The 13,670-nt window shown below is 40.2% G+C and overlaps 1 protein-coding gene across 1 annotated transcript in view; it reads right to left on the bottom strand.

Moving 5' to 3' along the window:
* ENOX2 (ecto-NOX disulfide-thiol exchanger 2) overlaps positions 1–13,670 on the bottom strand; it is a 295,559-nt gene that overhangs the window by 63,095 nt on the left and 218,794 nt on the right. The window contains exons 4-5 of the mRNA XM_008071461.2: positions 11,263–11,418; positions 965–1,171 (exon numbers count right to left, since the gene is read on the bottom strand). Coding sequence (XP_008069652.1) covers positions 965–1,171; positions 11,263–11,418 — 363 coding nt within the window. The remainder of the gene's footprint in view (positions 1–964; positions 1,172–11,262; positions 11,419–13,670) is intronic.

Here is a 13,670-nt window from a genome sequence, read left to right as displayed (position 1 = left end):
CATGGCAAGCTCTTCTTACATAATCCAAGTCTCAGTTCAACTGTTAGAGTAGACTTCCTTTTCTACTGTCTCTGAATACAATAGCCTTTTAAAATCTTCTTCAGAGCACTTATTAGTACTGAAATTAACTTCTTTATTGCATGTATATATAAATGTATGTTCATATATATATATAAAATGTTTTGTCATTTCCAGAATGTAATACCTTAATGACGGGAAGTCTGTCTCAGTCTTTCCCATATCCCCAGCAACCTAGCATTTTGCCAGCAGTCAATAAATATTTGATAACTGACTTCCCTAACTATTTTTGAGCATCTACTTTTGTGTCAGGTTATGTGCTAGGTGTTGGGGATTCAATGAACTCTTAAGGAGTTCACACTCTGGTGGGAGAGATGGATGTGGAAAGAGATAGTACTAGCTTGGTGCAATGGATGTCATGTTGGGAAGAAGCACCGGGTGCTGCTGAAGCACAGAGGACAGGGTGCATACACCAGCCCAGAGCAGAGTAGAGAGATAAGTCAGAGAAAGCTTTCTAGAGGATGCTGTGCTTGAACTGGAACTTTAGGACATGAAGATGTGTGTGTGTGGTGGATAGGGGTAGAAAAGGTGATTCTAGTCAGAGGAATAGGCCTAAAATACTAGGCACATAGTGGGAACTAGACTTCATTTAGTGTGGTTGGGACACAGTATATAAGGGAAGGACTGGGAGGTGACACTGAGTGGTAGAGCACATAATCAAGTCATGAGATACCACCTGCAAGGAATTTGAAGTTATCTTACAGACAATTGGAAGCTACTAAAGAGATTTAAAGGAAGAAGTTGGGTGGGAACATGCGCTTTCCATTGCCAAAGACAAGAAAGGGTAACATTAAGTTCAAACTTTAGCTGCTATGGATACAAATACCCTGATATCCAGTCTCTGAATTGTGCCTTGTGGGCACAATCCTCACAACTAAACACCTACCAGACAGATAAAGGGCTTTGTCCACCATATACTCCTCAGTAAAGCGAATGTGACAGAAATTCTTTTTGCTCTTCCGAATAGCAATGATCTCTCCACATTGTTCAAACACTTCCACGATTATTTGCTCTGTCCCATTTTCAGGCAGGCCGCCCACAAACACCGTTTTGCATCCTGGTGGTCTTTCTCGGGTTGCAGGAGGTGGAAGATCTAAGTGTAAGGGCAAAAACATTTGAAATTAAAATGTTTGCTTGGGACAGACCTCTTTGAAACCTCATGTTTCCCTACTTTCCCCATCAAACTTTTGCCTGAAAATGTCAGAAGTATGTGGTCTCTGAGGTGCTCACCTCTGCTCCACAGAAAATTGACTGCATGAACCTAAAAATCATTTTATTCAGTGGTTTGGTGATCATGATATATAGAGGATAAGGACCCAGGCCTGTCTGTCTGTCCCATCCAGAGCTCTTCATTTCTGTTCCTTACTTTTTTGTGACAATCCAGCTATTCCAAATTTTCAGTCATGTTTATTAAGAAGTTAGTGGGAGAAAATCCCACTCAGTTTAAACTTTATTTTCCAGAGTTCTCAGAACCAAGGTCCCAGAGAGAAAAGGTTTGTTTAATTCAGATTGTAGTTACTATATTCTCCCTGTTCATGCTTACTGAAAGAACTGTTTCAAGATTAATGTGACAAAGATGGGGTGAATATTTACATCAATGTTTACAGTTGTCAGAATGATTTGGTTTAACTAAGTCAGAGTACAAACCATTCCTTTTATGATTTTTGTTTTTTTATGCCAGTGAGTTCTTCCTCAAATTCTTTGCTGGAGAGGTGAGGTCCAGAGGCAGTCTTCCAGCATTTAGAAGGAAGTATGAAAGACAGCAGAGAAAGTAAGCTCGTTTGGGAAATCATTAACTAAAGTGAGATAAATTTGGCCATAGAGAGTCATTAAAAACCTTCTTAATGAGATGATTCTCTGCTTCAAAAAAATATGCACTCATCTTACACATAAAGCCTGTTCTATCTGCTAGCTCCCTGTTGTTATTTGTGTGTATCAAAGCATTTTCCGAGCAAACTCCTACAGTTCATAGCCCAACAAAACAAAGCATGATGGTCACGGGTTTTCTAGTGTTGCTTTTGTATCTGTAAGGATTTATTTTGTGTAATCCGTTCTTTCCATTCAGCTCTTAACAACAATTCTCCCAGCTCAAGATTTGGAGAGCTCAACAACCAGTGATTATAACTCACATGCAAAAATAAATGAGTCTTGCTCATAGATTAGGCTAAGGCCCCCAACCTGACTCTTATCCAAGTTGGCAAGCAGTTGATTTGGGAGCTTCCTTGGGTATCAACATCTCTAGGTTCCTCACTTGGCTACTACTCTCTGTCTTATTGGTATGACTACAAATAATCAGTTTCTCATGATGCCCTCTTTCCCATGATTTAGTCAATAAAAGGGGTAGAGAGATTTAGAGAACTTATAAACTTTGTCAATTTTTAAAAGTCTGTAATTTCAAGAGCTCATTGTATCGGTTATTTGTTCCACATGAGAGGTTTAGAAGGAAAGAGAAAATAACCTAGTGAGCAGGATTCTGAAATGTCTTAGTCATGGCTATTGGAGAGGTTGTAGTTTTAGCTCAAAGGGGGAAGATGAGGTTCGTAATTACTTGAGATATGCTTTTAAGTTTTTAAGAACTGGAAGGGATTCTGGCAGTCACACGTCCAGTGATTCTTAACTCTGGCAACACATTAGATTCAATCTGGAAGTTAAATAATGTCTAGGCCCCACCCCAGTTGAGTCTAATTTAATTAGTCTGAGATGCAGCCTCTACATTAGTTTTGTTGTTTTTTAAGTTCCTTGGGCAGTTTCTATGCGTAGCTAGGGCTGAAAAATCACTGACTTAATCTAAAATTTTGATATTATAGAGGAAAAACCTCAGCTGAGTGAGTTTAAGTGTTTCATTCAAGGTTACTACATTAGATAGAAAGAGAAGAAACATGAACTTGAAGTAGGTAAACTTAGGTTTAAATCTTAACTTCATTACTATCTGTACGACCTTGGGAAAATTACATAACCTCTAAAAGCTCCTTTTATCATCTTTACAATAGGGATACTATTCCCCAGCTTACAAGGGTTATTGTAGGATAATTTATACTATACCATCTATATTGCATGTGGTACAATGTCCAATAAGTAGTATCCATTATGTTGTTATTATTACTTATTATTATAGAACCCAGGTTTCTTAATTCCCAATCTGAAACTTTCTAAAGTCCTAACAGAAGTCTGGAACAGAATGGTAGCTAAGACTGGAACTTCTAAACTCCCAGTTCTCTTGCTTTACCCAGATCTTTAGGCTGGGTTTGAGAAGGAATCACTCTTATGGATAGAGAAATCTAGAGCTGCGAAGACACATGTAAATAATTTTCAAGAATATCTGTAGGGCAACCCTTTTGGGTCCCCTCCCACTGTGGGAGCTTTTCTGTTCTCTCAATAAATCCTCCTTTCTCACTTAAAAAAGAAAGAAAGAAAGAAAGAAAGAAAGAAAGAAAGAAAGAAAGAAAGAAAGAAAGAAAGAAAGAAAGAAAGAAAGTAGAGTTAGAGCTATGCTTTTAAATCAAAGGCTTTGGAATGAAATCCTGCTTTAGATTAAAAAGGCTTCTGAAGTTTACTATTTAGGAGAATTAAATGGTAAAGAATCCTTTTGTGAAGCAAATAATCACCTTTCTACATTGAGTTTATCTCAGTCTACCTTTAGGTCTACTGAGAGACTGTAAGGAGTATTTGGATACTGCCACAGTTATATGTAATACTGAAAATGCAAAAGTTCCTTCCTCTAGCTACATTTGTGGGATTTAAAAAATTCTGCGATGAAGTAATCACTCCATTTAGGTGCTGTGATTCTTCTGCAGTGACTATCTGCTAAGTAAAAGAGCATAAAAGCCACTAAGAGTAATGCCATGAAGGCTGGGGATTTATTTATTTTCCTTGGGTAAATGTAGAAAGCCACTTTGATAGCATTTGCTGAAATTTAGGTGAATACCATCAAGCAAGGCAATGGGGCTGTACTATCTTCCTTATGGATAGTACCTGTTCCTTAATTAACAGCTCAAAGCACTTTGTAGCCTGGGCCTGATTTTCTAATCCCACTGAAATACAGTGATTAGGGCACAGCAATGAGAACCCCATAGGAGACCAAATTCAAAGCCCACCTATTAATCAGGTAATGTGCTAAGCTCTGTAGCACTCCAATCACCACTCAGGATGGAGACAAAGAAACCTTCCATGTAAAAAAAGATTCAAGATAACTGGGAATATAAAGAACTCTAATCTCTGGTAATGGAAAAGGAGGAGCTTCTAGCAATTCTAATTAGACCCAAGCATCCACTCTGGGGAGCTATGCTGGGGCAATCAGCATTAGGATCAGAGTCAATGCTGATCTTTGAGAAATGAGGCAGGAAGCAGCACAGCGGACCCTATAAACCACTTGCATCTTGCTTTTCTTTCTTTCTTTAAATATAGTTGAATTTCTAACTTAACTTTTTTTTTTGCATCTTGCTTTTCAAAGGAGCACCACAGGCCACTCAGCTGGCTTGCCAGAAATTATATACTGCAAAGTCTTTAAGTTGATTTTATTAGACAGCTCAAGATTGAAGGCCCTCTGGACAATCAGCAGGGGTCAGATGCATTTTAGTGTAATCCCAGCTGACTGGAAAAATCAGAAGGCTAGTGATTTTTTGTTAATGCTCAATTTACCTACTATCTCTAATTCTCTATAGAATCCAGCCACGAGAGCCAAAACGGGGTCTGCCTATTTTAATATGGTAAATAAAATTAACAAAACAAAACAACAACAAAAACTATTCTTGTTCTTTCCTGGCACCTGGGTATTTTCCCCATGTGCCTGGACACAGATAGCATATGATATTCCACATTTATTCCCCCTCTCACTGTTACTTCCCAGTAGACTCAAAATGTAACCTCTCCATACACGAGGTCTAGCTGCTGAAGTGAAAAATCTTGGCAAAATTGACTTCTCTGGAGAGATGGTGCTGCATTCTTTTCTAACTACCGAGAACCACTAATTGGGAATTCAATAAATCTCTGAGAGACTCCCTGTGGGGGAAAATATGTTCCAAAAAGCTTTTTTTTCCTCCTTCTATATCTCTAACTCCTGGGACTCAGAAGATATTGCTTCTAGAACAATGGGGTACTCACACACCATTTATCTTTTGGAGACTGGTGCTTGGTCTGTTCTAGTCTAGTTTGATCCATTGCATTTTTCGACCAGGTCTGATTCTGTCTAGTCTACATCAGAGAGGTTAAGATATTTACCAAAGAGCTCATGGCTATTTAGAAGTAGAGAGCTGGGATATGAAACCAGGCCTGTGTCACTTCAGTGCTTGAACACTTAACCATTATGCTATACTGCTGGCTCCAGTGTTGGTACAAAGCTTTATGTGCTACATATCAATTTGCTCTTGCTTTTCCTAATACATTTTGAGGGATTTTCACCTATGTAAATCATTATTATGGCAGATACATTTTTAAAGTAGAGAATCACAATTTTAGAGCTAGATAAAGTGTTGGTAGTATCTAGGATGTTCTAACTAAATATTCTTGCTTTACAGACAAGGAATTTGAGCTCCAAGGAGGTCATATGATTATCCCACAGTTAGTCAGTGACAGAGCTGGGAGTAGAACACGGTTCTCTTGATTTATAATTTGGTAGTCTGTCCACTATACCGTAATGCCAGTTTTTGTACAACTGATGTAGATTCACCTAAAAAAGCTTAATAGGTAGTTGGCTATATGTGTCTGAAGCTCAGAAGACAGATGTAGATGAAAGAAATAGATCTGGAAGTCTTCAGCATGTGGTAGCAATTACCCCATACTCTCTTGGTTTGCTTTCTAGACCTCTGACCCTTCCTTCTGTCACCATCCATTTATCCATATATCCCTTCCTCCATCATTCATCATATATTTACTGAACACCTACTATATGTCAGATACTTTTGTAAGTACTGGGGATATATCAGTAAAAATATAACAAAAATAACAAAAATGTCCCCACCTTTGTGGGGTTTGTATTCTACAAGTTATGTAGTTTGTTAAAAGGTAATATGAGTTATGTAAAAACTAGAAAAGGTGAGTAGGACTGGGAATGTAACAGGGAGAGTTGTACTTTAAATAGGTTATCAAGGGTCACTAAGAAAGTGACATTTGAGCAAAGACTTAAAAGAGGTGACAGAGTTAGCTATGCAGATATGTAGGAAAAGAGTATTCTAGGCAGAGGGAAGAGCTAGTGCAAAGGCCCTATGATAGGAGAGTACCTGGTGTGTTCACAGAACAACATGAAGGTCAATGTGACTGGAGCAGTGTGAATGATGGGGAGGAGAGTAGGAGATAAAGTGAAAGAGAGAACATGGGGGAAGGTACAGATCAAATAAGACTTCCTATGTCATTAAAAGGACATTGGTCTTTATTATGAGTGAGATGGAAATTAATAAAGAATTCTGAGTAGAGGAGTGACATGATCTGACTTAGGTTTTAAAAGGGGATCATGACTGGGCACGGTGGTTCAAGCCTGTAATCCCAGCACTTTGGGAGGCCAAGGTGAGGGGATTGCCTGAGCCCACAGGTTTGAGAACAGCTTGATCAACTTGGCAAGACTTCATCTCTACAGTAAATCAAAAAATTAGCCAGGCGTGGTAGCATGTGCCTGTAGTTCCGGCTACTTGGGAGGCTGAAGTGGAAGGATTGCCTGACCCCAGCAGGTTGACGCCGGCGTGGCCGTGAGTGTGCCACTGCACTCCAGCCTGGACAATGGAGTGAGACATCAACTCAAAAAAAAAAAGGTGATCATTCTGCCTATTCTGTTGAGAATAGACTGTAGGGGGAAAGAGTGAAGGAAGAAAACTGATTAGAAGGCTATTACCAAAGTTCAGGAATTGAGTCATGGCAGATATAAATTGAATCACAGCAGTGGTTATTGTGACAGTAGGAGAATTCTAGATATATATTTCAAGGCAGATTAACACAATTTTCTAACAGATTAAATATTCTGTATGAAGAAAATAAAGTAGGCAAGAATGACCCCTAAGTTTGGGGCTGACAACTGAAAGGATGCAGTTGCCACTACCTGAGATGGGGAAGGATGCTAGTGGAGCAGGGTTGGGGGGGCAAATACTAGTTTAACTTTGAACATATAAAGTTGGAGATGTCTATTGACTTTTTAGTGGAGATATCAAGTAGGCAGTTGGGTATGAGTTTGGGATTCAGAAGATAAGTTTGAACTAGAAATATACATTTGGGTATCATTGTTATATACAATAGATAGCTTTTTAAGCCATGAGATTGGATGAGCTCATGAACAGTATGAGTATAGACAGAGAAGAGGTCCAAGGGCTGGGCCATGGGCTCTCCAGTGATAAGTCAGGGAAACAGAAAGTTATCAGCAGAAGAGACTGGGGCAACCAGTGAGGAAGGAGGAAAACCAACAGTATGGTGTCCTGGAAGCCAAGTAAAGAGTGTAGCAAAGAGTAGGGAGTAATCAACTGTGTCATAACTGTCATTAGGTCAATTAGGAATAGAGTTGAGAATGGACCACTGGATTTAGCACTGTAAGGTCATTAGTGTTCTTCAACAATGGGCATTTTGATAGAGGGGTGGGACAAAAACACAAATGAAGGGGATTTCAGAAAGACAAGGAGAAAAATTGGAAACAGCTAATGTAGATTATATTTTGAGAACTTCTATTGTGAGGGGATGTACAGAAATGCAAAGTATTAAATTTTGAAGTGTTGGAATTCCTCAGGGTGCTATATTGATTTTCTTCACTTCTTGATTTATATAATCTGTCTGGGTGGTCTCAGCTATTCTTACACTTTAAAACGATGTAAGGTTTTAAGAACAAAGGAGTCAATAGTACTAAATATAAGAGAGAGATAAAGTGAGATAAAGTAATTTAAGGACCAAAAAGTATCCATTGGATTTAGCACCCATTATTTAAGTGGAAATGCATGAGAGTGATTGACCATGGTTTTAATTCCAGTACCTTCCATGTGGAAGTGTTCCAGGAGAGGATATGCTTGAAGTTGAGTTGGAGGATAGTGTGAGGAGTCTAAGGTCAGGAAGAGTTGAACCTGACCAGAGGGCAGGCATGTGGCAAGTAGAAACGATGGATTGAAGACAGTCACACAGAGCAGACCAGTGGAAGGTTTCTGAGGTTAGTAGTTAGACTATGAATCTGTGGGCAATGGGAGCCCCAGGATAGTTTTATGGTCCCGTATATGTGACAAGCACTTGAATGAAGTGTCAGGTGGGACAGAGGGGAAAGAATTGATAGCCAAGATACTTTCTCAGAAAGCAACAAGACTTAGAAGCAAATTGGATAGTGAATAAAGAAACTGCAGAAGTCCCTGCATTATAAGAACTTCTTGCTGAGAGGAACTTCAGAAGTTCCAGGCCACTGAGTGCAAGAGAATATACTACAGACAGGCAGCACTAAGGAGTAGGGTTTATAATCAAGACTTCATATCAGGCAGGGTTGGTGGGCTATGGAAAAGATAAGGGATTGACACATCAAAATCCTGTTCTTCCTGTCCTAACCTGCTCTTCCCACTTCACCTTTACAAAGCAAAGCCTGGGGACTAACATAATGGCACTTCTGTCATGTTTTCAGCAGAGAACTCAGGGAGGCACTTCCATTAGTGTCTTCCTCACCTAAGTAATCCAAGCCTCCTTTTGACAAAACTCAAGTTCTAAAAAGCAAACAGAACACCAGTTTACTTTACACTGTGTCAAGAGTGTTATGTTTGAATTCTATTCCAAGGCAAGGTCCCTTCCCAGAAGCTACCACTTTACTGGCACTAATTGACCCATCAGCATTCTTTTTTTTTTTTTTTTTTTGAGTCGGATTCTCACTCTGTTGCCCAGGATGGAGTGCAGTGGCATGCTCACAGCCACCACAGCCTCGACCTGCTGGGCTCAGGCGATCCTTCCGCCTCAGCTGTCTGAGTAACTGAAACTATAGGTGTATGCTACCACGTCCGGCTTATTTTTATTTTTTACTTTTTGAGTTGGAGTCTCACTGTCACTCAGACTGGAGTGCAGTGGCATGCTCATGGTCACTGCAGTGTTGACCTGCTGGACTCTGGAGATCCTTTTGTCTCAGCCTTCCAAATAGACAGAACTACAGGCATGCGCTACCATGCCTGGCTAATTTTTAAAAAATTTATTGTAGAGACAAGGTCTTGCCAAGTTGCCCAGGCTGGTCTCTAACCCCTGAGCTCAGGCAATCCTCTCATCTCAGCCTCCCAAAGTGCTGGGATTACAGGCTTGAGCCACTGTGCTCGGCCCATGTCAACATTCTTAATACAAGGATGAAGAACTAAAGGACTGAGCTGTGAAGGTAAAGTGTTACCCTCTCATTCTGTGTCCCCTCTAACTCAGAATTGGGAAGGTGTGGCTACAGGTGGGGAAAGATAACAAATGTATGTGAGAGATGTCAGTCTCTCTTTTTTTTTTTATTAGAGGCAATAAAAAGTTAGAGCCTTTTTAAGCCATATATTTCTAGATTCATTTAAAGACTGCTCAACAATGTGGTCTGTATGTCATAAATGAGGCATCTGTGCCATTCTTTAGAATTTTAGAAACTGAACATCTTGTAAATTCAACTACTACACCCAATCTGTACATTGCAAGTTATAAGCCATCCTGTTAGCTTAGACTTGATAGAGACAATGAAAGCCTAGTACAGGCTGATTATTCGATAAACAGATGGTTATTAAATCAGTAGGATTCTACTTTTTTAATAAACAAGATATTTTAATACTGGCGATGCCTAAATTCATGGCTTTTGATGAAAAAAAGAATACTATCAGGAATGCATGGCTTTGTCTAATCCGACAGCAACACAGTAAAAGAAAGGTAAAGAGGGCCATCATGCATTTGTGGACACAGAGGAAATAAGAGGAAGAGACAGACACAACAGTGTTGCTCACCTAAGCACTAGTCACAAATCCAGGAATGGCCATTTGAGCTGACAAGTAAGACCTACAGGGGCCATCTTAGTCTTCATTCCCTAATTCTCCTTGTGACATGCTAGCTCTTCTACCAATACTCTGAGATGTTGGTCTTCTAGATTTCTTATTGGTCTTGGATGTCCCCTGTTGACAACCAAGTCTAAAACCAGAAGAAAGTATTAACATATATATTTTTTTAACTAGCAGAAGGGGCCAAGATAATCTGTCCAGCCAGCCCTAACTGATTCTAAAATCCCCTCAGTTATACTAAGTAGAATGTGGGTCCCTGCCAAGGCCTCATTCCATGATTAACTTATTCCTATTTAAGGTAGGAGATGAAATATTTGTCTGAAGTCACATGTCACAGGTTCATATTTACCCTGTTAAGGCGAGGTCATTTGATCTATGACCTAAACCCCTGAGAGCGTGTATCCCTTAACAAACAACTCTAATCTTTGTACTGCAGCAGTGGCTGCCTTGGTATAACACCTAGTACCACGAGAACTTTGGAAAAATAATTAATAAGTCTTGGGTCATGTGCAGAAGGACCATTTAAAGTATATAAAACCCCAAAAGAATCTGGAAAAAAGTTTGAGTCTATTATTATTGCTGCCACATTTTATTTGAAATATGGCTACCATATCTTTACAGATGTTTTAAAGCAAGTCTAGGGAGAAACCTATCTATTACTGACAAGAAAGACCTCCAGATCATTTCCATATGAAATGCATTGACTGGATGGCTACAAGTAGTTGGACTTATTCTCAATATTCCTTTTTGCCCTTCCAATAAGTTGAACCACACCTCAGTGTGTATTGCAGCCCATCAGTTTAACAGCAGTAGTTCAAGTGATGTTTGACTAGCTAGTAGCAGTGGAAGATCCTTAGCACCAAAGGTATAGTCACATGTGCCTCAGGCAGACTTGGAACGTACTATCTCTGCCATCGCCAGCACGTGGGCCAGTTATGAAAAGGAAAGACTGCAAACGATAGTGTTGAGTTATTTGTGTGCTTTGCTTCCCTCTGTACTAACACACTTGAATTTCCTACCAGACAGCATTAGAAACATGTTGTAACATTTGTACTACAACCAGTACACTGGTCTGTGCATAAAATTCAGCCTTGCCTAGCAAGAGAAAATTTTCCTGCCTTCTGTTTTCTAGGTGAAGTTTCTGTACACACATCTATGAAGTCCTTGGGTATTCTTTTGAACAAGAAGAAAACCTTCTTATACACCAAAACATTGTGAATTGTGTGGGAAAAAAGCAGAATATTACTTGGATTTGGAGGAAAGAGCGTGCAGCTTTTACAATGTATGATCTCTTTCACTACTGGCATATCTGGAGGGATTGGTGGAGGTACTATTCCCAAACCAGGCATCATTGGAGTTATTGGTGGAATTCCAGTCATCATTCCAAGAGCAGGATCAAAGTCTAAAAAAGGAGAGGAAAGAGAGAACAATAAATGAAACCAGGAAAGGCTAAGTAAAGGCAGAATGCACCTCATAAGCTTCAAACGAAAAGTCTTTTTAAGAGGCAAATATTTTACAAATATGGTACTTAGTATTCCCAGGCCTTAAATATTACAGTTGTACATTTTCCTTTTGGGATGGGGTTTTTGTTTTGTCTGGCCAGGACCTACTTAAGTCTCTATTTTCACCCCCAAGGTCATTGATAGCATGACTATGCCTTGCCTATTGATCTTGCCTCCACTAGTTCCAACACACACCCTCTGCTCCAATTTGACAAGACTTCTTGCTGCTCCTTGCACACTAGTTCTTTTTACAGTACAGCATTGTGTTAAGAAAACAGAGTTTTTGGGATCAGGCAGATCTGGGTTTTACTTCGACCATTTGCTCAGCAGGATGAACTTCTACTTCCTCATCTACAAAATAAAGTAAATATCACCTACCTTACAGAGAGCTGTGAGGAGTAAACAAAATGTGTTTAGCATAGTGCACAGCACAGAAGGTTCAACAAATAACTACTCTGTGCTTTTATTCAAGTTGTTCTGTCTGGAATCATTTGAGCCTCTGCAAATGCTCCCCATGCTTTTAGGCCTGGCTTAAGTGTCACCCGTTTTGAAGAGGCTCTTCTAGATAATTCTGGTTCGTTCTTGAATCTGTGTCTAAAAACTGCTCTGTACCCGTTGCCACTTAATTTTATTTTTCATCACCCTTTGTTTCATTCATGGATGCTTCTGGAATGTGTGGGGGCACTCAAACAAATATTTTCTGCGGGGCTCATTTATATACACAATTGGATTCACCCCAAATCAGTGTCAACAGCATTCTGGTGGCACAATCTCAGGAGATATCATGAAAGAAATACCACACCAGCCAGCTGGAGTGGTTTACTTGTCAGGCCAGTCTCCTGGAACCAAGACTTCAGGAGGATTCCATAGCCATGAGTCCTGAAGCTTCTTGGGGCATCTAGTTGACACACATGTGGGATAGAAGATTGGAGAGTGCGCCAAAGGGGAGAAACGGGGACTGGGATACACATGAGTCCAGTTTATAATTGGGGCTTCTCACTCAGATGTCACTGCCAGCCCTGGTCAGTCCCAGACACTGGAAGGGAACTCAGGCAATTTCAAGAAAGTTGTTTCTTGTAACCAGAACACAGGCAGGGCACGCTTTGGACTTGGGACACCTGCGCTAATGACACTGCCTACCTAGCCAGTGTTTGGCATTGGGGGAGGGGAGGGGTTTAGAAAACATCAAGATAGGCATTCTAAAGCACAGGGACCCCTGAGGTGTGGTTCTGAGTATAAGGGCAGTACTGACTTCATTGCTTAAATTGTGTCTCTATATCAAAATGCAAGTTCTTGGAGAGAAGGGAGTACACTCTACTCTTTTGTTTCTCTACCTCCCAACCCTATCCTCACTATAGAATCACACAGTGGCCTGCAAACAAAGAACATATTGCATAAGGAATTTTGGTAATGCAGGGACAGTTGCAGTAGCAGCAGCAGGCTCTACTCCCCAAGACTTCACCATGCTCACCACAGGCCAGAGGGGCAATGCTTGTAAGTATGTCCTCAAAGTGGCACTGAAGTTCCCTGGCTAGCTCTGTAAGATGCTGGAGAAGGTACACCTAAAAAAGCAGGAAGAACCTGTGATTCCCACAGAATTAGAACTTCAAGTCCAACAGGCCCAGTAAGAGGTAGACCTGTGTGTGGGCAAATGAGCAGGCAGGTGGCATATTGGCATCTCCAATTGCAAAGCCAGTCCAAGCAAACTTGGGCATTCCTCATCCTCTTATATGCCTGTCATTCTGAGGTGTCAAAACCATGGAAATGTTCAAGAAGAAAAAAAATTTCTCCCAGGAATTTTTATTTTTATGAAAATGTTCACTTTTAGCCCTCATATGTCATCTCAACCAATATGCATGTGCATGTGCATGCATGTGCACATGCACATACATACACACACACACCCTCCTTCCCTTCCTCCCTCCTATGGTTCTTGTCTCTCTACCGTCCTCCATATAGTAGTTATGTGACCTTGAAGAAAGTGGCTTAATATCTATGTGCCTTTTTGAGGGGGTAAAAGTGGGAATAAATAATGACATTTAGCTCAAAGGATGAAAGAACAGAACAGATATAAAGACCTTTGGCATAACAGACAGTCCTGATAGGTAAGTTTCCTTCCTTCTATTCAAAGTGTGCAGACCCAAACTGATAA

The sequence above is a fragment of the Carlito syrichta genome, unplaced genomic scaffold, assembly GCF_000164805.1.
Source record: "Carlito syrichta isolate Samal-C Ts95f unplaced genomic scaffold, Tarsius_syrichta-2.0.1 Scaffold314335, whole genome shotgun sequence".
Lineage (NCBI taxonomy): Eukaryota > Metazoa > Chordata > Mammalia > Primates > Tarsiidae > Carlito > Carlito syrichta.
The sequence above is the reverse complement of the archived record's forward strand: the minus strand, read 5'-3'. Positions and strand labels throughout refer to the sequence as shown.